The sequence below is a fragment of the Falco biarmicus genome, chromosome 14 (assembly GCF_023638135.1).
Source record: "Falco biarmicus isolate bFalBia1 chromosome 14, bFalBia1.pri, whole genome shotgun sequence".
Lineage (NCBI taxonomy): Eukaryota > Metazoa > Chordata > Aves > Falconiformes > Falconidae > Falco > Falco biarmicus.
This window is the reverse complement of record NC_079301.1, coordinates 20,280,409-20,303,132: the sequence shown is the minus strand read 5'-3', so window position 1 is coordinate 20,303,132 and position 22,724 is coordinate 20,280,409. Positions and strand designations below refer to the sequence as shown.

The following is a 22,724-nucleotide window of genomic DNA, read 5'->3' as shown; positions in this document are numbered from 1 at the left end:
GCGCCAATTGAACTCCCGCAGCACCGTGACAGTAATTGTTACCCAGTTTAATTCACAACAGCAGTAGAAATTCTCTTCCCCACTCTGATCTATGATCCTCAGGACTGTCAAAAAAATGTGCCTCCTCTGCTTTCATGACCTGCATAGTTCTTGGTGGTTTTGCTAAGGAAGAATTTTATGAATCAATAAACTTAGTTCAAGATACAGAGCTGGACAGTCCCCACCTGTGGCAGGTTTTGGGGTAGGAGATTGTCCCCCATATAACCCAGATAGAGTTAAGGCCAGCTCCAAAGCCTGGACTGAAATCGAAGCTGTTGTAAAGCATCAGGAAACATTTATGTCACAAACCCCATTTCAGAACCATTAATTCGAATTTCTTAGGAGTAATTAAGATATGTTTGTTTTTTAACTCCGTCATACTGCAGGAAATGAAATTATGCTCTTGCTGTACTCTTGTTGCCAATATGAGCTGGAATTAATGTCTCTTGAAGCTTTTTATGGTGTAACAAAACAACTAGGCTCTAGAAAGGGGCTTAAATGCCTCTTTTTTTTTTGTTTGCTGGCTGTTTGGCCCGTGGTTTTATGGCCCTCAGGGGCTCCAGCTGACCAACACACACATCCTGCTGGTCACTGTCCATGTGCAGACCCTGTGTTCTAGGTGCAAGTAATACCCTCAAGTCTTTTTTTTTTTTGTTCTACAGTGCAACTGTAATTCCCCAGATTTCAATTACTGCACTCCCAAAACTCATCTGTGTCATCAGTAACATTTAATTGAAATGGCAAATTCTCCTGAACTTACTTGGTGCCTTTTGTGACATTTGGGCAGGCAGATTGCTGTTCCATTTCCCCACAGAGTGCAATACGTGTGAAGAAATGCTGGACCCCTGCTCTCTAGTTCCCTCCTGAGTAGTGTAGCACATCTCTGGAGGAGTGGGATTGATTCCCAAGGCTGGGCGCTCTCCCTGGAGCTTGTGGCTGGATGTGGGGGCCTCCCAGCAGATTTTTATTTGAAAGTGAAGGGAAATACGTTGCAGCAGTTGCGTGCTGTGATGCTAGCATACAGCGAGAGGCCTGCGAAATTAGCCCTGGAGCCTCACTCTAGACTGGCAGGCAGCTTAATTGCTTTTTGTTAGCAAGCTGAAGTATTCATTTGAAGGTGTAGAACTGTTTGTCTTTTTGCTGGCTTTGGCCTAATTACATATAACCCATGGACTTGAATCAAGTTGTTAATATTCATCTGGTGTTCGCAGAGCCTCTAAATGGAAGCACTGGATGTGCTCTGACTTCACATGCTGCATCTTTCTTCTGTTGTTAGACAAAGCTAATTCTCCATCCTAGGGCCCAATCCTGCAAATCCCCTTCATATGAGCATTATCAGCAGGATCAGAAGGTTAATCCCTTCTGTTGTTTTTGATCTTTGAAAACCCAGATATTTATCTGACCCTGTGTACCACCATGGCAAAAGCACTCCGGGGCTTATTTAGAGGAGCAGAAACATTACATTTAAGTAAAAAAGAAGATGAGCTTGCAATCTGTAGATGACCCCTGGCTGATTTGAGATGTTACAGGGAATTTGCTGGCACTGATACGGGTGGGTTGTGTTTTCTTTGGTGTAGTTAACACACCAGTGCCCCGCATGACAGGTCAATAATTCTCTGCCCATTACGTGCGAAGCAGCACAGCAAGTTTTGCTCTTGCTACATGATAGAAGTTGAAGTATCCAGATGGAACCACATAGGTTGCAGCCCCCTGCATTATCCCATCTTTTATTTAGGCCTGACAAACTCAGTCAGCATTATCTTGTGCTTTTGGATCAAGGGGACTTTTGTTAAAAAGACAGAAGAGGAAAAGTGAAAGATAAAGGGAAAATGTCACTGGGGAAAAAGCAGTGGAAAACTGAAAGGGATGTATCTGGGAAGAGCTTTCACCTGGTACTGAGCAATGGAAACAGCTATATTAAGCATCCTCTGAAATGTGACTTTTTAGATGCCAGTTCTTCACAGACTTCCTTTTCAACACGCTGCAATCTAGCAAATAAGTGGATGCTGATTATATAGGTGAAATAGGATACGTACATCTCCATCCAATTAAACAGGAAGATCTCTAATAAGCTGGATGCTGTGGCTCCTTGTCTGCATTTCTGTGCTCTGGTCCAGTCCCCCGCAGCTCCCCAGCTGCAGACCCTGCTTTCAGAATCTGGGGAGGAAAGAGGGGCTTCACCTCCTGAACCAGTGCTGTCTGCACGCTCGGGATTCACTTAGAGGCTGGAGTGATCTCATCCATTTATAAGGGTTCCCTTTCTTTTGGCTCAAGGATATATTTAAATGATTGGGATGTTTAGCTAGGATTTTTCATTTTTGAGCAATTTTTGGCAGCTAAGCTCATGCACTGCACTTAAGTGACTGCGCAACTTCCAGGGGTGTCGGGCACCTGCTTCTCCCACTGGTGCCGTGACCTTTACAGGCTCAATAAAAGACATAGTCCATCTCCACTCCTTTGCTGAGAAAAGGCAGTTTATGACTGGTCATAAAAGAGCAAAATACTAAAGCATTTGGTACCTGAATATACATACATGGTTTCATTACTTAACTATGGAAGTTTGGGAATAATAATTTTATTCTTTTGTTTACTTCAGGAAGGGATATAAAGGCTGTGTATATATGAGCATTAAAAGGTTGTAAAGCATAAGGAGGTACAGTGAGGCTTAGAGCTCTGATTCAGGGAAAATCCAGCAACACATGAAGCCAGCTCCCAGCATCAGACCAGTCATGAATCCACTGTGTTACTATCTTTCTGGTCAGCTCCATGTGAGCAGATATTCTGGTAAACATTTTTGTAGCAGAAGAGTCAGTGGCAAAGACCGTCAAATGTGCCTTGTGACATTCCTAATCAGGGCTCAGATCTAAAAGTTACAAATGGCCCTAAATAACACGCTAACTAAACTGTTAGAACTTTAAATACCTTTGTTGCAGCTGACATCAGATTTTCTAGCTGAAATCACATCCTTATAATGTACAGACTGGACCCTGGGATCTGAAATTCACATGTGGATCCAAACTGGGATTGTTTTCTTCTTGGGGCTAATTTCTTTTGGCGGGGGGGGGGGGGGGGGGGGGGGCGGGGGGGGAACCAAAACAAAACCAAGAAATAAAGAAAGAGGGGTATAGAGAAGTACTGGATTCTCCCTCATGTCTGATTCCCACCAGTCCAGCAATAAATTTCAAGACATTTCTTCTTCCTTGGAAGAGTCAAATCCCAGGCTGACTGGCTATGCAGAAAAAGATCAGAGATAATATTCTGGAAATCGTGCAAGCAGAAATGAGGCAAAGTTCTTTTTTTTTTTTTTTGCCGCGGTACTAATAGAGTCATCAACATTCAAGCACTTTGAGCTAGACATACCTTCTCAGCCCACCATTCTGCTACAGGCATGTGTGAATTACTTGATTTTGACCTGGCTGGAGGTAGTTAACATTATCAGCATAGATGCACCTTATCTCTCTGACTTTCAGCATGAAAAGAGGCTCTTATCAGGCAGTGATAAAGGGGAGAGAATGGATGGCAGGAAGAACAAAGCCTTAGTGATATCTTTCTTATTGTTTCTTCCTGCTGAGACTTTTTTAGAGAACTATTTGTCTGCCTGACCTTCCTACTGCTCTGATTTATTTGACTATTAAAATAAAAACTGAACTTTGCTGGGAATATGACTGTAGGAAAAAAAAAGGTGTCAGTTCAAATAATTTAACTGCACTAAAACCAGCACAATCCACAGTTTGCTGTGTTTTCTCAAATATAATATTCCCTGGCCTTCTCATTAGCTATCGTTGTTTCCATCCAGTATGCTGGTGGGAGATGGAAGGTAATTGATACATACATACAACCTAAATACGTTGTGGAACGTAGTGCATTGCAAGCTGTAATAAAAATTTTAATTATGAATATATTCTGCACATGCGAGATATAAATAGCAGCGATGGCAGAGATGCTAAAGCATGCATTTTCCAAGTACAAACTGATTCCCCAGAGCTGGGAAAATCAGCCAGCTCACGGTGTGCAGGTCCACTCTGGGGAAGCAATGGCCAGTGGAACAGCTCATGCAATGGGCCTGTTGCAGTGTCACTCGGGCGGGAGAGCTCTGCTCTTCACCTGACCTTCTGTATTCACAAGCCAGTGGTTTTCTTTGCCATTACAACCAGTGACCTACCCCATTTCCATAATTCCCAAGCCTCTTTGCCTATGCTTACAGGAGGGAGTCCTTTATTCATCTTATAAATGCAGTTGCTGTGCTGTGTGTTGTTGACACTGAACTGGCCATTCCCTTGATGTGTTTAAAGTGATGGACCTCGGGCACGGCAAAATTAAGGAAGCTTTTCCTGACTTCCTCTGTTACAGTGAGTCCTTTTATGGGCTCTACCATGACTGGGATCTTCATCCAGCTTTCAAGTTTTTAAGGCTCACAATCCCATTGATGGCTTATCTGAAGTGTCTGCTATGTAAAAATTCAGATTTTGAGTTTTTTCTCCCTTGTGCTGTTCAATTTCCTCACTTCAGGGCCTTGCTGCCTTCTGCCTTTTACCAGATAAGGATAGCTCTTTTCCAAAATCAAGTCTTTACCTGTATCCTGGCCCAAGAATTTAATTTTCTTGTATCCCAGTGCTGGTATTAATTTATGGGTATTTCTTCAGGACCTGCCTACGCTTCACGAATGCCCTTCTCCTTTTGGGTGCCAGAGCCAGAACGCCCTGCGCCCCCGGCTGAGCTGCTGCCCGGGGAGCCGCGCTCCCTTCCCGTGCCGCGTGCCCTGCCCTTGCCCGTTCTCCTGCAACGTGCTCGTGCACGGGGTTTGCTTTGCGGCTCTCCAGGCATGTTTTCCCTCACTCTGGGTGCTCCTGCACTTCGTATGTGGTGGTTTGCATCTGCCGTGGGCTTGGTGTCCCCAGAGCGTTGCCACATGCTCCTCTTCAAAGCTGTGTGTTGCCGTGGGGCCACCCCAGCTTCCCTGGCGTGAACGTCTGGTCAGGACTCGGTCTGCTCTGCCCACTGCAGCGTGGGATTCTGCTCCAGCCAGTACTTTCATCTCTTCTCTGGCTGTCTCATTCCCTAACTGTTCTAATTGCTTTTTCTAATGCTAGATTGTCCTCCTTTAGTAATTTTTCTTGTATTATTTTTGAAATTGATCCTATTAAGTTCTTATCCTTCAGTATGTCATCCCCAGCTTTGAAAGCAAAGTCATTTGTTGTCAGCTGCAGCTGAATTACCTATGCATTAATTGCCTTTGTAGGTCCCTGATTTTTCTCATAGACTTTTTTTTTTTTCTTTCTATGACATATTTTTCTTTGAAAAATATCAATCATCATTTACCTCAAATAGCCTGCTTGGATTTTTGCTGCTTGCTTCTCTGAGCTTGTCATTAAACCCCCAAGCTCTGCTGATGTTATTACCAGTTTGCCCAACACCTATTACAAAATCAACAGCTTTGGAAGTGCGCAAGAGTTGTCTGTGTCAGGTTCTGTAAAGATTAACTTTCTCCCAGCCCTCCTTCTACAATGCTTTCTGTTCAGGACACACAAGGGTATGTATTTTGTTATGCTAGCCTGCTTGAAAGCCATCACCGATATATTTTCTGTGCTGTTTCCTGCTCTGGGTTTAGCAAAGAGCAAGAAAGAGGCACGTGAGAGAGAAATATACTAAATAGAGTTTAATGATTTCTCCTACAGTTTGCAGCGCAGCTAATTACACAGCAAAAAAGCACTTTTGAAGTTCCTGTGCCTCTAAGGCAACGAGCCTCCCTTACTCGATATGCTGCAAACAAGGGATGTCAGCAAGCACCTTTTAAAGGTGAATACTGCATCTCCTGCTTCCGTCCTAGAGGAAGGTACTACAGCTTGGGCACTTCCTAATCTTGGGGGGCTGCTGCTGGCACCTCCTGGGACAGCAGCAGAAAGCAGTCCCACTACTGATGCAGAAATCACGCTGGCTTCTGCCAGCCTTCTTGGCACAACTGGAAAGCTTCTCGTGACTCCTTCGGAGGCACTCAGCCACAGCCAGCCAGCCTGGTCCTGAGGGCATTGTCACAGCCATCTGTATCTGCGGCTGACAGGCAGCAGCCTGATTTCCAGCTTAGCCCACTGACTGTTGTATAATAAAGCACAAGAAAGGCACACGCAGCCCTTCCTGTGCCGGCTGGAAAGATGCGAGGTGTCGTGACACACCATCCTTCCCAAGGGGGCGCGGGGAGGATTTGCATCCCAGGAACGGACTGAGGGGAAGGGGCAGAAGCCCTTGTGCACCTACCTCTGTGTAGCGGAGAGGAGCTTAAGTAACTGATTATCTTGTGATTGTTTACCAGTGGAAAGGTGGAGATGCCAGAGTGCCTGGCTGCCCAGTTACGTCATCTCAGCGTTAGGTTTCAGCTGCGTGTTAGTGCCACGGCTGTACACCTGCCTAATCCAGAGCCAACCGAAGAGTGCGGGGAGCTGCCATGCTCCATTCCAGCTGAGCTAAAGGAAACTCAGGACTATCCCAGTGCTTTCAGGGATGCTAATTCAAGAGTCCACGAGATGGTGGCCAATTTGCCACAGGCTTCCCACAGGGCAGCCCTGTACTTCACCTCCTGGGTGCCAAGTTAAAAGGAACAGTGTTTTCCTCCCTCAGCTTTTCAGCCGCAAGGGAGCTGAAATACTAAACCCATGAAGAGGCTGAGGAATCCAGTGGCTGCGGCAGTGGTGGCCACCTCGCGCAGAGAACTGGAACAGTCCTCCCTTGCTGGGTCTGTGCTGGCTGGGTCAGCACCAGCTGAGAAGCTGGCGGTTACTTGGCAAAGTAGGATCGAAACCATATGGCTCAGCAAGGAGATGGTGATGGAAATCTTTATAGAAAACATTTCACAAAATATAAACAACAGATTTTCTACACAGAGATGAAGATGGAGATTAATGCTTGAATTATCCTGGATAATTAGTGTAGCAGGTAATTATTTAAAATCTGGCACATCTGTGAATACATCACTTTGACTGAATTAGAAAATCCTCACACTGCTACAGTAAGATGGCTTCAGCAATCCCACGGGGAAATCTTTATGGGAGATTAATTCTCACTTCAAATGGCAGAGATTTGCAAGAGGATTATGTGGCCGGTATGACACATTCGCATTGTGATAGTGATACAGGTTTTTTTTCTCACAGAGAAGCCGAGCGCTTGTTTCTTTGAGTTCATGTGTTCTTTGAGCTTGAGGACTCAGCCCTCTTAAGAAGTAGTGTTTTATAGCTGAAATGAGGAGCAGCGCTTGAAAGAAAATGGTGACAGGAACAAGGGCAAGAGCAAAAGAAGCTCAGAGAGAGGACAGTGAAATCCAAGCTTGGATTTAAATTCCTAAAACAACGATGTCACACTTGCCAAGCTAGTGGGTATGTTTCTTTAGCTTATTATAAATGTTACCAAAAACACGTCATTTAAGAACATTGCATGAGACAGCACGGGTCTGTGAGCATCCTGTCCTCGCTGCGCAGTGCGTCTGCCCAAAGCCCCTCGCCACGGCGGAGCGCCGCACGGCACATCTTGCACCGCTGAGCTCCCCTTGGTGCATGCGTGCCCTCTGCCAGCGCTCCCCGTGCAGGGGCAGAGCACCTGCGCTTCCTTCTGGCCTCTCCCTTCCGAAACCCACCTCCCCTGAAGCCTGCCAGGGTTACGTCCTTGCTGGCCGTCCCTGGGAGCGGGCTCCCACACACCGTCTGCGTGCGGACTCTGGCTGTACTGCTGCTCAGGAGCTTGCTCTGAGGGTTCACCTAGGTGCAGTCTTTGCAACAGCTTTGATGCAAAGCAGGCTCAGACTCGGGCAGTTCTCAAAAATGTGGATCTTGCCCGGTTGCCTGCAGTTACTGGGGAGAGGCACAAAAAGCCTGGAGCACGTCTGGTGGTCCACTGGGCTGCGCTCACAGCCCACGCACTGACTGATGCGCTGGCTGTAGCTCCGGAGGGCCTCAGGTTTGAATTGGGTATCGAACGATGGCCGAAGCATGGTCCTCTTGGTACTCAACAGAGGGTGGAGAGCTACGGAAGCTGTTGTTTTGTGTGGAGATTTCACTGCTTACAGCACTAAAGAGAGCTCTAACCAAGAAAACGGTGGTTTCCTGGCACGCAAAGACATCCTCAGTAAAATTGAAATGTCTCTCTGCTATATATTTCCAACACAAAACTGCTGCCAGGAGCTCTCATCTGATTTACTCAGGTTCTCAAAACATCAAGGTGAGTAACTGAGACAGCCTGAGTTTGTAAACCCTGGGGGATTCACAGCAGCAGCAAAGGGGGAGAAGGAGCAAGAGGGGATACTTTGAGCTTTGTGCAGAGGGTCTGTCTTTTAAGAGAGGTTATATTGCACTTGTTGACTGAGACTGCACAGGAAGAAATACAGGTGGGGGCTGAGGCCAGCATCCACCAGCCTCAGCCACAGGCACATTCAGATCAACAGGGATTTGTTCAGACCAGCCACAACACTTCCCAATGGGAAGCTCCCACTAAGTTTCACAGCGCTGCCCAGCATCTGCATTCAAGTCCTGGCCAAGCCCATGCGGTCCCCTCAGGCTACGTTAAATGAAAGAACAGAAAGAAAACACTCTGTGAAGAAAAACTCTTTTAGCCCTTTTCTTCCTTCTTCCTTTCCCAGAAACTAATTTGCAATCCCCAAACTACAGTTTTGCCTTATCCTCTACAAACAGCATCCACCATCACTGCTCAACAGCCTCTGCCCAGGACATGCCCTTTCTATAACGTGCTGAAGGGAACGGCTGCCGAGTCGCTGCACCTGATCCCACCCCGCCACCAGCCCTGGACCTTTCTAGAAGGGAAGGGTGGATTTATAACTTTCTCCTTTCTGACTTCTCAATAGGACATTTACACCTACTTCTGTGTTAACAAAGAACATAAAATATGTCTATGTCTATCCAAAGGGACAGTCTTTGCACTCTCCTTCAGCTACTCACCTACCTACCTACCTACTTGCCCTAAACTCTCCAGCTGCCCCAGATAGTGCTATCAGTGTTGCCAGGTGTCCGTAGTTCCTGCACACCCTGAGAAAGGCTTACTCACAGCAGGGCTGAGTAGCTCGGTGCTGGTGTCAGGCAGCTATTCCCCTGCAGAATGCTTTAGGTGCTTGAACCAGCGCTGCCCCTCCTGTCCGCAGCCTTTCAAGATGCTGCCACCGCTGGGTTTTCCCTGGTAGCGGGTGCATCCAGGTGGAGCGCAGAAAGCTGCCGCTCAGGCCCCTTCTCTGCAAGCCAGGTTTGATCTCCTGCCTCCCCTGCAGGCAGGGTGCCCTCCCCAGAGACACTGTGGCTGTTAAAAATTCAACCCCTTGGCTCGCCTGGCGTGTGGTGCTGGGCATCCTTCTGCTGACGACTGTTCCAGCTGAAGTTGCCCGGACCAGGAAACTTCCAGGTAGAATGATGGGCATGAGCAAGCCATTGGGACTGAGCAGGGAGCAGCCAGCCCTGCTTCTGGAAGAGGCTGGGACAGCTCTGCCTTTAACTCTGGGCAGTCATTAGGCAGGAGTCGTCCTGTGGGCTGGTTGTGGAGCTCGGAGCACTAACCCCGGGTCTGGGAAGGAGGAACAGCTTGCCCTGCTCCCCTCGAGCTCTGCTGAGCGTGCTGCAGCCTGCAGGTAGACAAATGAAGAAAAACTGAGCAGGACTTTTTTTTTTCCCTCTTTTTTTTTCCTCTTTATTTTTTATTTTTTTTTTTTGGTGGCAATTATTCCTACTGCTGCAAACTACGTTTTTACTACCTAGAACTTCATTTCCACCAGCATCGGATTCTAATACTTCACAGTGGTGCTGCAATTTTCCGGCTTACAGGGTCTGATAATGTATGAGGCAAAAAGAAGGCATGGCAGGCTGCTTCTCTGGTCTACCCATGGCGTGAAACCAGCCCTTTCGGTAAGATGGCAGGGGATAATAGTATTCCGGGCTGATTCAGACCATCTGCAGAGACTAATGTGCTCCTGGGCCGCTGAGGGAGTCATTTTAAATTGAGAGCTGTGCATAATTTGAATACGCTACTAAAATGGAGTTCAGCTGCCCCTCACGGTCAAAATGCAAGCATATTTTACCCATGTCAGAGTACTGGAGCGTAGCCAGAAGCCAGTGTAGTAATTTTTTGGGCATGATGTTCAGCCATATTTTATTAAATTCCCTGTCCTACACTTTACTGCTTGTTTCTGAGAGCTGCTGCCCTGCAGCCCAGCATCCCTCACTCAAGAGGGCTGCTAGTTCCAACCTGGCTGAGATCTCCTCAGAAACTTAAAGGCCCGCGTTGTCCTTTTCTCCTGTCTGGTGCTGTTACTTAGCCTAGATCATCACGGCTTTGGCTTAATCTCATGTCAGATACTGTTAACGTAAATGCTGAACAGCCAAAATGTCATGCACCATACTCTGCAGTGATAACAATACACAGATTTACCACTTAAATTCAGTGTACTGTTGTAAGCTGTGTTCAGCACTGCTTGGCTTGAAGGCTTCAAACTATTTCTTCTCTGTCTAATGTCAGAATTTCTGCAGAACATGCAAAACAGCGGCATCTTTTAACTTAAAACTAGTGCAAACCAGCATGACATCCATTTTGAAAGCTGCAGTCTGTCGCTGAACGGAGGCTGTAGGTAGATCTCTCTGCCCCGATGCTGAAGGGAATATGCAGTCTGTTACTGGGCAGATCAGCCTGTTGGCTCCACAGATTACACTGCAAATAACTTGATTTGGAGATCACCGTTTTGCAGTCTGTAAGATCAGTGTCTTGCATAGACTCAGTATTCATGTCCTGATGACTGGAGGGACTGTATGCTTATCTGTGCAGCTGTAAAATGATGCTACTGATTTTCTACCTTTACGTTGTTGGGATGAAAAACACTAGAGCACAGCAAGCTAGCATGGTGATAATATAAATGAAACAAAACCAAAACCACCACAAAACCTGTGCAGTAAGATGTCTTCTGTTTTGTGTAAGGATAATGCAGAGGCAAGATTTAAAATGTGTCACTTTCATCAAGAGCTGACTTAATGGATGCTATAAAAACCAAACAAATCAAAAAAAATTACAGAAGATCTTATTCCAGGGAGGAATGTGAGAATTCGTTGGATTTGGACATGAGAAACAACAGTTTGTGATAATAAAAGTGCTAGAAAAAGCAAAATAAGAAATGTGTTTTCTTGCTTATTGTATTGGCAATTAACAAGCACAACCTCTAAAGGACAAAGTTGGGCTTTAGCATGTGAAATTCATTTTGCTGAATGTTGCTGTCATCTCATTTCTCAGTGGTTGGTATTTTTGCACTCTAGCCACGTTTCACATTGATTTTTTTAAGTACACCCCCAGCGAGGGAGATGGAAGAAGCGATACTGCTTTGCCTGCAGCTGGAGAAATCCTTTATTGCTCACGTGTCACCTCCTCAGCTGTGGACATTTGCTCCAGGAAAGCTTGCCTGAAGCTACTGATAGTCTCTTTCCTTCTGTCACAGGACCATGCGGATATTGAGTGGAAGTTTGCACGGACGAAGCTCTGGATGAGTTACTTTGATGAAGGCGCCACCCTGCCCCCTCCTTTTAACATCGTCCCGAGTCCCAAGTCAGTCTGGTACCTTTGCAAGTGGATTCACAATCAGCTGTGCCCAGGCAACGACTCCGACAATGAACAGAAGAGGCATGAGAACCTCAAAACATTCACAGTAAGGAGCTGCGTGATTTTATACTTCATTTTTCGAGGGTGCTCATGCATGTTCAGGATTGCATGGGCCACCACGCTGCTGGTGTGGAGGAAGGTTGCTGGATCGTAATGTGCTAAGAGCCTTCGGAAGCTCTAAAGACAGGACTGAACAGGTAACATATCTGTGCCTTTCTCTTTCCAGGAACGGCACGCTGACAACCTGATTCAGAATCAACATTACCAGGTACGCTTTTGAGCACATAAAGTTATTACTTGCTGGTTTTTCTTCCTGCTCATTTTCTAATACTTCCATTCTTGCTTGCTTCTAGAATGTATTTTGATAAGTATAGGTCCGCTAAGAAGATTTTGCTTATCGTGAATTAAAACATTTCCTAAATAATTACTGAACCGTTTCCCAATGGCTCAGTAAATCACTCCTAGCCTTTCACCCCCTCTGAAGTAGTGGAAAACTTGCCAGGTATCAGTCTGGCTGCTGAAGTCAAAGTGACATCCCCAGTGCCATCGGGGGACCAGGCTGACACACCGTCCCGATTAGAACTGTTCCTGCAGCATTTGTACGCGCTCCCGAGTTGTTCCTCTCCTGCTCTTTTTGTAAGGCATCCCTAACTCAGACTGGTTGGGATTTTCCTTTGGGCAGCTCAGGAAGGAGGAATGGTCCCTTTGTGAATCTCGCTGGTTTTGTTTGTTCTCCGCCTGCCTGACATCAAGTGCTCATTAAAGCCAACCTACAAAAGGATGAAACGGTATTAAAACCAGCAGCTTCAGTACTTGAATTCAGTGTGATGTATTATGCCAGCGTGCTGGAAGGAAAAAAAACTTTCCAGAATGTTAGGTGGTACGTCAGGCTATGCTGTCAAAAGCCATTAGTAATTTGTCTTACTTAAGACACCTCCTGCTTTTTGAAGAGTATTTTTATCTGAAGTTGATGTTTAACATAATTAATCGCCTTTGACAACAGACATTCGGTACTACCTGACTTCACAGCACGGCTTACGGGCACCAACAGTGGGATCTCTTAAAAAACCTCCCAGGAAAACCTTGGTGCGGAGCCCATCTTCATGCTTGGTGATGCTCAGGCTCGTTATCCCTTCTTATGAGAAGGGGGGGAATGAAGGGAAGGTTTGGAGTATTTTCTGTATGTGGAGCTCAACCTCCGTGTATGTTGGCTGGCACAGATAAACGGACAAGCTCAAAGTACCAGTTTGCATCTGTAAAGCCAGCACGGAGGTGCACGAACACAGAGGACGGATCTCATCCTGCCCCAAAGCTGTACCGTAACAACAGCCCAGGTACCGCAGAGGAACGAGAGCCCTCGGAGGAGGCCCTGGGGGTGTGACTTGGTCCTTCCAGCGCTGTCCACAGACACGGCAGCAGCCTTGAAGGAGTTTCTAACCTGCCGTTAGGGAACACCCAGGCAGCTGGCAGATGTGGTTTAACATGAATGTGTGTTGCCCTGTGGGGTCCTGGCTGTTCTTCAGGTTATTTGTTGTCAGCGTACCCTCCCTGGCTTTCACATACCTGATAAACAACTTTCAAATGGCGAGTTTAGCCTGTCAGGATACACAGCGTATACACATGAGAACGGTAACCTGAAAAACTCTCAGCAGCTGAGGTTAAATGGCTTGAGGACAGTTAAGAACATCAAGAAATTTTTCTCAGCGACTTTTACATATACAAAACGAGTACAAAATACCTGCTCACTGTAGTTAACAACTGAGCATTCGAGAAGGAAGGTGTATTACCCTTTCCAAAGGTCTGTTCTGTTTAAAAGAAAGTGTTTTGGTCTGAATGGTAAGTGATTTTCTTTTTAGACAGCAGCGTCGGGACAGCCACTGTCGGTCAGAACTCGGTGAAATGCCGTTAAGAACAGAGTCTGCTCTGAGGCAGCAGCTGAGTCACTCGTATTATTTCCTATTCCAGGAAGTGATAAGAAATCTTGTAAAAAGATATGTCGCGGCAATGATAAGAACTTCCAAAACCAATGAAGGTTTAACAGAAGAAAATTTCAAGGTAATTTATTATTCCTTAATAATAATTTATTATATTAATACAAGAAGTCATTTGCAGACTTCACACTGACTGTGAAGATGATTTGTAACCTGCTGTGGAAATCGGGCTATTACTGGAGCTGAGAATATATAGGATGTGCGCGGGGTGGGGGGGGCGTTGAGCAGAGAATATTATTGTCTTCTCATATGATTGCCTCCCAGCTTTTAATATACAACATGTTACATAGACAGAAGCACTGGAAAACGGTAGGAATGAAGTATCTGATTTGAGTCAACGTCACATTCCTACTCCTAACCCAGAGAGAGACAAGGAACGAGTCTGGGTTAGTGCACCCAGGGAACACTTGCCAATGAAGTTAAAGTTGGGGCTATCAGCTAAACAGGGTTCCTGCCCTATTTCTACATTTCAGCAGTGTTGCCCCTCTTCTCTAACTGCCTTATTTGACTTTTTTGGGGGGGAGGGTGGGCAGAGGGGGTTGGCCAAAAGGGCTGGTTGTGAAGCCTTTGGAGAGAAAGATCTCGCGAGGTCTCCCATTCCCAGGATTACCAATATGTGTTGTGTGTGTGTGTCACTGAATAATGAAGGTGGGGTATTCCTGTAAGTGCGACTTCGTGTCACAGGTAAAGCCGCTGAGCATAACTCGTTTCTCCTCTTGCCTTAGGAATTAAAACAGGACATCTCAAGTTTTCGCTATGAAGTTCTTGACCTCTTAGGAAACAGGAAGCCCCAGAGGAGAAGTTACTCTACCAGCAGCACAGAGGTGTCCCAAAAGGATGAAACAAATGAGGATGGTGCTGGGGAAAAATCCAAAGCCAAGAGCGTGTCTTTCAGTGTAGCCAACAAAAAAAAGGACTTCAACGTATCTGCTCTAATTAAAACTATGTCTGGGATCGATATGGTGGAAGAGAAGCCCAAAAGCAATGGGATCAGTAAGCGCTCCTTTGTCCGAAACGGGAACAGAGTTCAGAGACTTTCCAGCTCCAAGAAGGAGTCCTTCAAGAGACTGGGCCTGCTTTTCTCCAAGATGAACGGACACGTACCAGAACCAAACTCAGAACCCATGTACACTATTTCAGACGGAATTATTCAGCCACACTACATGTGGAAAGACATTAAATATTCTCAGATTGATAAAGAGAAAGAAGAGAATTGTTCCAAAAGTGAAATTAACCTCAGTGAGGTGGACTACAGTGGGAACACAAGACTTACAGGACAGAGCAAGGAGTGCCCTGTGGTTTGTACCAGCTCCCTTCACTGTGCTTCCAGTATTTGTTCCTCTAATTCCAAACTTATAGACTCATCAGAGGATGTGTTTGATTCATGGGGACAGGCCTGTGACTTGTTTATAAACCAGTGGAAAGACGGGCAGGATGATCACGTTACAACTCGGCTATAAGTAAAGCTATCTTAACACTCGCTGGAAAACTTAGCCAATTATTTGTAATTGTTTGCTGTCATCCAATCCAGCATTACTATTTCCTTTCTGTCCACAGCTGAAAAAAAAGTGTAAAACTACTCATGTTAGCCTATTTTATAGCCTTCCACACCTTTTTTAATTTACTTTTTTTTTTTTTTTTTTTACACTCACAAATACTAAAGGTTTCACCATTTATAAGGTCACTGTACCCCACAGCAGTCCCTTCAGATGCAGTCTTAGTCTTCGCCCCACACAGACTTCAGACGCACTGGTGGCCCAGTAAAGGATTTCTCCAGCGCTGTCAGCATCGTCCCACCACTGCTGGGTCATCGCTGCTGCTGTCCAACATGATCGGCTCCGCGTCCTGCTCGATTTTCCTCGCCAACACAACCAGCTGGTGAGCAGTGGCTTAGCAGAAGGCCGAGAATCATATTTAAAATGGTTTTAGAAATGGTTTCAAAACAAAACTGGCTTTTTGTTTTCTTTAAGCAATATGACCTCTGATTCTTTCAGTTGTGTGTGTTTTTTCAGGTGGTTTATTATATGAATATTGTAAATCGTTACTGAATAAGAGACCCATTTGATCATCCAGCTAGAACATGTTAGATTTGCTTATTTAACTAATTCCCATAAGAAATTCCCTCTGTAGTGAGCAGCTTGACCTTCCAGTTAGGCTGACGGTGGAACCCAGCACCCAGCCTTGCTCCCAACTTCTGCACAGACGAATTGACCCCAGACAAGCTGTGGCTGCTTCGAACACAAACCTCAGTCTGGTTTTCACATTTCTAATGAGCTGAACCAACCCCCGGCCCTCAAGCTGTATCTGGATTTTTTGTAAAAATTCCTGATCTTAATTCCACTGCTGCATTTGCTTTTTGCTGCCTCTCTGATGGCTGTCAGGCTTTCGGAAGCAAACCATCCTCCTGGTGTATGGCAAGTGCTAAGAGACAGCATCTTCCCTGCGCCGGTGAGCAGCATTTCTGAAAAGAAACCGAAGCAAGAGCAGCTCGGGCTGCACCTGGCAGCCTGGAAGGTCTCTGCAGTTCCTTTTCTAAGGTGCAACAAAAAGCAGTGGGGCAGTAAATATTCTCTTTGATTTCCCCGGCTGTGGTAGTGTCTGGACAGGGCCTAGCACTGTCACTGCTTTTGTCCGGAGAAGACAACCCCATCAAGGGCAAAATGGTTGAATTTTTTAATAGTGATTTTTTGGGGTTTGTTGGGGTTTTTTGTGTTTTTTTTTTTTAAACAATGTGATACTTGAACTTTCTTCTGCAGTGTTGCTAAGAAACACAGATGATTGGCACGTACTTACCACCACTTCAGAGCTGTTATTAGTCAGCCGCTTTCTTGGAAGAAGCAAGTCCTGATCGGGAGCTCAGGAACGGCCTTGCGGTACGACAGAGCCTCGTTACTGCTTGTGCGGTCACCCTCACGGCCCTGCTCCCCGGGGAGGTGACGTGAGCGCGTATCCCAAGGGTGGGTGCCAAAAATCACCTCTTCTGTGAACTGCATTTGTAAAAGCATGATGCTGGAAAACCTACACCTACCGTTGGCACTGGTCAGATGTTACCAGCCAGGGGTGCGAGCGGTGCGCAGGGTCGGGAGAGGGATTTCTCCCTGCAGCAGTCCCCCGCAGAAGAGATGCTGGGATGCCTGCCGCTGGATACTCTGCCTGCGTTTTAAACCTGGCTCCCTCCTCTTGGTTAAGAACCTTGTTAGGTTCTCCCTTGGGCACCTACACAGCATTACCTGAAAGTCTGCAGCAGGGAGAGGAACGTGAAGGATGCCCCCAGCTCCTGGAGCGGAGCTGCAGGTACCAAGCCCGGCCTCCCGGCGAGGGCTCAGTACCGACCTCGAGGCGGAGACTGTGGCTCCAGACCAGCTCTGGTGTCAAAAGAAAGCAGCAGCAGGAGCAGAGACTCAAAAATGTTTCTGTGCTCCTTGCTTACAAACACCACCAGTCTTGTTACCGGCACGCAGTATAAAGCCTCAAAGATTTAAGCGTCGAGGTGTGTTAGTTAAGGCGGAGTGAAAAGCATTTTTGTATCAACAGATTTTAGGCTTTCATGCTAATTGCAGGGTTAGAGTTGTCTTTGACAACTGCATCTCCTCTTGCTTTACAAAAGGCTGAGCTGACTGACATTGGTGTTACACAAGGAGACTTGCAAAACACGAGGGTCAGCAGCAGCGCGCCGGTCACTCATGAAGAAATCCAGCACCCCGGTCTTTTAGGAGGCAAATCCGTCAGTACGTGAGAGCTGCAGTCAGAACCAGCTGAAAGCAATTCTCAAAGCGGCTCAACAATAAAAGCCCTACAGTTTAATAAACTAAACTGAGCACATTTCTGGAAAAAGAAACATTAGCAAGAGCTACTACAGGGGGGAAGAAGGAAAGGGGAGAAGGAAAGGGTTTGAGTAATTTTCTGCCTCACCTAACCACACCGCAGCTTACAAACTCTACTTGACATGGGGCCAGCAGACCTTTATGGTATTTCCTGCGTAACAAGAATTAAAACAATGCCGGTATGGTTATGCAGATTACATCAACCGCAGCTGGGGCTGGGACAGAAGCAGGGTTTGTATCCCTGGCCAGCAGAAAGGCTTTTAGGCAAGCACACTGCTGCTGGTGATGATTATATCGTGTCCTCCAAACGCAGCACTGCATTAACGGGTACAAATAACAAAAAGGAACGCAATTAACTCTGCAGTGGTGCCTCCCAAAAATGTAAAAGTGACACCGGGCAGCGCAAATCTATTCTGTGCAAACGGCGTGAGTCACGTTCCCCTGCTGCGTCCTGAAAGGGCAGGGGTAGGAGCTGCCACACTTGAATGGCATGAGGGATAATGCAGCCTGCAAAAAAAATCTCTCACTAACGTGATGTTAAAGGCAAGAGGTACGTCACAGGGCTGCTTGGCTGGGGCTCCCCTGGGGTTTGTTTCATGACTCAGATACCTCCTAGCTCCCAGCTAGGAGCCAGTCTGAGCTGACTTTGGAATTTAACACAAATATTTGATTTGGCTGCGATTAATACATGTGTCCAGGAGTTTACAAAACTGTCAAATTCGTCCCCCAAAAGGCAAAGTTCTGTTTGGTGGCATCTATGCATCCCCTTTGGTGTAGCAATAGACTTTACAGCAGCTGGTGAATTATAATTACTCTAAAACAGAAGCTTCAGGGGAGGGAAATTAAAATACCTTGTGAAAAACACATTTGCTAAGCAAACCCTGGGGTGTTTTTTTAATTCACTTGTAGTCCCAGTATTTGGGATTTCACTAGCATTTTTCCATTTTCAACTGCTTCAAAAGGAAATGTGTTTTAGTGAAAGTTACTCTTTCCTTCAGAGGACTCGGTGCGCTACCCCTGTGCTGTCTGTGCAGGCGATCAGGGCCGGAGCTGGTGGGGCACTTGGAGCTTCTCCTGTCAGGAGTTAAACTTTTCTTTGGCCTCAGTTCAAGATGCACAGCTGTGCTCTAACTGGTATAGCCTGGCCTTTATCCTGTGGACTTCAATAATAAACCTTATGCATATGCAAGGAATTTGGAATTAGGAACAACAGAGATCTCAACCATTTGCCCTTTCTTTAGGTTTGTAGCTCTTGAAGTTGCTTCATTTCCCACCTCCCATCCCCGGTGTCATTTTCACCTGGCTTTTTTAAGCAGCACACCTACAAATGATCACCAATTAAAAAGTTAATAACATCCAGGGCTAAGAATCTCAAGTAGAGCTAGGAGGTGTTTGTACTCAGGTCAGAGATTAAATCAATTGTTTCAGAAACAAGAAATTAACTGACATATCTCTGCAGATTATTTGGATAACTGTACATTATTCACTTGCTGGTATATATGTAAATACTCAAGTATTTGTACATGTGGTCCCTCCCGAGGAAGCATGCACAGCGGGCAGAGCACAGGGTTAGAGGCCAGGACTCCCGAGGTCCAGTCCCAGCTCTGCCCCTGCCTCACCTGTGACCTTGGGCAAGTCACTCAGCCTCTCTAATGCCCCAGTTTCCCCATCTGTAAAATAGGGATAATAATACTTACCTACCTCGCAGGGGGGGTTAGTTCATTATTTATAAGCACTTTCAGATCTTCAAATTAAAGGCGCTATATACATAAGTAGTTAATATTCGTAGCAGTAGTATGTACTTTTATTTTCTTACAACTAATTCAGGTTAGGATTTAACTGTATGTCCGTTACGATAGTTTTCCACATAGAAAACTAGCATGGTTTCCCATGACGGGAATTTAGGGGCCTTCTGCAGTAGACAGAGAGCAGGAGCAGCATACCCTGGAAGCCTAAACTCTTCAACACCCTTGCTTTCGTGATTTATGTTTCACCCTTAATGTCACCTTTACTGTATTTGTGTTTCATCCTTTTTTCTGATGGTACATGTAACATAATTTTTAGCAGAAACAGCCACTGTAAATATTAAGAGTATTTAAATAAATATATTCATGTATAAATACCTTACCTTTTAAAGAGGTTAAAATTGGTTGATGCAACAGATTTCTAAGTACGGGGAGGTTCCGCAGGCAGCCCAGCACCGATGCACACGCACACAGCAGGATACTGGAGTAGGGCTCTAGGAAAATTTCCCCATGTCATCACCTCCTCCGTTGTCACTTTCCCGCCCATCACCGGCGAGGGCAGCAAGTGACACAGGTGACAAAGTGTCACAGGAGGGTGCACAGCACGCTGGGTAGGGGGCTGGAGCAAAACTGCCCTGCTACCTGTTTTGCCCCGAGGAGCAGGGTAAGGCAGCTCCCGGACACGCACCTCGGGCAGCGGCGCGTTCCCAGCGTGACGGTCCTGGAGAAACCTTTCCTGGGCAGCGGAGTGTCCCTGCCGGGGAGCTCCTTGCCCAGCCCTCTCTGTAGGTGGAATTTGTTTTTCATTAGCGCTTACTCAGGATAAAGGTCTTTAGTTTGAGTGACGGGAGCTGTAAGTTGACTTGCCCAGGAAGGGCACAATGAGCACTCTGAGCTCCCTTCCAGGAACACGAGCAGTTGCAGGGTGTTTGCACTGGGTATTTGGACAGTTACTAACAGCATAAGCAAGGATCTGACTTACTGCTGGGTTTTGTAGCGGTTAGAAAACTCCATGAGCACCTGCTGCTCTCACACCATTACGTGTATGTCCCACTTCCCTTGGGACTTCTCAGCTTTGCTTTGCTATTTCTGCTTTCCTTTTCAAAAGGCCAATATCCCAAAGACAAGCAAGTTTCCAATCAACCAGGACAAGTTTCAGTTTTGGTTTAACTTCTGCAAGTTCTCCTTTAAGCAGGTAACTTGTCCTGCAGTGTGCTAACACTGTCCCACAGACACATCCATGAGAAAGATCCGTGCAGCTTCAAAGGCGGATTTCCAAAAAACCAGGATCACCCTCCCACCTCCGCTGCAATTCCACAGTCAAACAAAACGGCAAAAAACAGCCAAAACCATCCAAACCGCTAGGGCTGCCTCGAATTAATGAAAGTTGTTACTTAAAACCCTCTGGAGCTGTTTTTTGCGGGGGGCGGCGCTGTAAGGACCTCAGCCTCACACGAGGGACTCGCCAGGCCATCGGCACGGTGGCCACGGCCAGGCAGACGGCACAGCTGGTTGCAGCCTGCCCAGGTGTGCTGGGAGCACTGGTGACTCTCATTCACATCATGGTAAGATTAAATGGAATCAGTGAGACCACAGTGAATAATAAATCAGCTCACTGGAGGAGCATCTAAAATAAACTGTTACTAAAATAATCCACAGATTTCAGCGAATGTGCAACGTGAAAGCTAACAACTATAAAGTCAGTCTCTTGCTGGTTTATTTATTTTTTTGGAGGAGGAGGTGGGGAGCTCTCTGTGCTAGCCATGTTACCATATTTTCTAAACATTTCTAGTTTGATTCTATTTCATTTCCACACTACTTCTTTCCCCATTTCAGGCCATTACACTTTTACAAACAAATAATTTATATACTATACACCTAACTGCCTCCACTCGGAACAACTACTGCTCTGGAGTAAATTCATGTTTGAAAAAGAGAACAATGCTTTATCTAAAAAAGTATATTTAAAAGGCAGAAGTGTTTGATCCTTATCTTCCGAATGTTTGACAGTATTTTATCCTTCAGGGAAACACTTTTACCTGCGCTGGTTTTTTAAGGTGTGCAAAACAAAACAACCGTAACAGCAATAGAGACCCCCTCGCCCAGCTCCAACCACCCACAATTTTAAAAGCCAAACGGATCTTGCGGTTCTTTCTTTACATCCCGACCCTTCTCAACCAGTGGCTCACCAGCTACGGAAAACAGTGTGGCCCATTCCTCCTGGCTAGCACGTCCTCCTTTAGCACGGATTATTTTGTTTATTTGGGGGATTTTTTCCCCCCTCCTCTCCCATTTAAAGCATTTCCATATCAGCAGTAACCCCTAAGCCAGAAGAAACGATGCGCTTAGGACAAAACGTGATCAACCAAGGCGCTGGCCTTTTAGCACATTAGCTAACAGAACACTGTGATACCTTTACCCAACAGAGCGAAATGCCTTTTGACTATAAATAGTTGTTTTTGAGCAAGGGGGCACTTTTTGGTCTAGCTATTTTTTGGGTATTGTACAGTCTTATTTAAAAAACTACTGAATGTGTTTTTAAGGCGGGTCTGGGAACTAGAGGGCTAGGGTTCTTTGGGAAGCAAAGGATAGTAGCAGATGCTTAAGTACTCTATTTTCTATATGGCAAGCCCCAGAGACCCGGGCTCACTCTGCAAGCAGTTTTTTTAAGCGATCGAGTTTTAATATCAAATTAAATCTTCATTTAAAAAAAGCTATCACAGAAACAGCTTCACACCTGAGCATATTTTCAAATGCCATTTTACTTCATGGGATAAAAAAAGGTGAGGCTTTTTTTTCCTCCTCCTCTACTTCAGTTTTGGTCAAAAACTTGATGGCCTTTTCCAGGCAAAAGAGCTTTTAGATGTTTTAAGAATTTTGCATATGTGAAGACAGAGTGGGGACCTCAGCATTTGCCAGTTGGGTAGTAACAGCCACCCCTAGAGAAAGGGGGGGAAAGAAAAGGGGAAGAGCAAAAAGCAAAAACAAACGCTTAGTTTTATGTACTTTTCTACTTGCATCTCCTCTGTCCGTAGTGCAGACTCCATGTCATACCCTCGTATAACATGTAAAAATGAAATTATGTACATAATAAATAAAATTATTTATTTTATGTGTATTTTTAGCTTAACTATAAACTGAAAAAATAAAAAGCATTTAATTTTTTTCCCAAAAATGTAAGCCTATTGAAATTCAAGGTGTTTCTACCTTTTCAGATGTAACATTTCCAGCTGCCTATTGATAATAAATATTTATGAACAGCAACAAATCTGATGTTTTATAGTTTTTTAAAATCATGTTCAGCACAGACTTCTCAAGGGCTGTCAGTGGTCAGAGGAGCACTTAAGGGCTCCGATTCTACAGAGACTTACATTGGTCTTTACATAAAAAAGCCATGGTCCGGTCCTGCGTACCCACAGTGACGCCGACCGCCCAAATTTAAGCAGAGGTTCATGAGCAAGGGCTGAACACCACCCGGCTGCAAAAAAAAACCCACCCCAAAA

General features: G+C 45.7%; 1 protein-coding gene and 1 long non-coding RNA gene across 6 annotated transcripts in view; one reads left to right on the top strand and one right to left on the bottom strand.

Annotated features, from left to right (window-relative positions):
- Nucleotides 1-15,974, top strand: part of TRPC5 (transient receptor potential cation channel subfamily C member 5) — a 66,761-nt gene extending 50,787 nt beyond the window's left edge. The window contains exons 7-10 of the mRNA XM_056360019.1: nt 11,501-11,707; nt 11,888-11,929; nt 13,627-13,716; nt 14,378-15,974. Coding sequence (XP_056215994.1) covers nt 11,501-11,707; nt 11,888-11,929; nt 13,627-13,716; nt 14,378-15,112 — 1,074 coding nt within the window. The 3' untranslated portion in view covers nt 15,113-15,974. The remainder of the gene's footprint in view (nt 1-11,500; nt 11,708-11,887; nt 11,930-13,626; nt 13,717-14,377) is intronic.
- Nucleotides 15,246-21,140, bottom strand: LOC130158911 (uncharacterized). Of its 5 annotated transcripts, none has more exons than XR_008825541.1 (4): nt 19,864-21,140; nt 17,565-19,715; nt 16,446-16,639; nt 15,246-16,113 (listed from the first exon to the last, which is right to left on the bottom strand). It is a non-coding gene; the product is annotated as an uncharacterized LOC130158911 (long non-coding RNA). The 5 variants fall into 5 exon arrangements; XR_008825539.1 differs by having other exon boundaries at nt 15,246-15,541; XR_008825540.1 differs by having other exon boundaries at nt 15,246-16,639; nt 17,565-19,146; nt 19,605-19,715.
- Nucleotides 21,141-22,724: the final 1,584 nt, after the last annotated feature.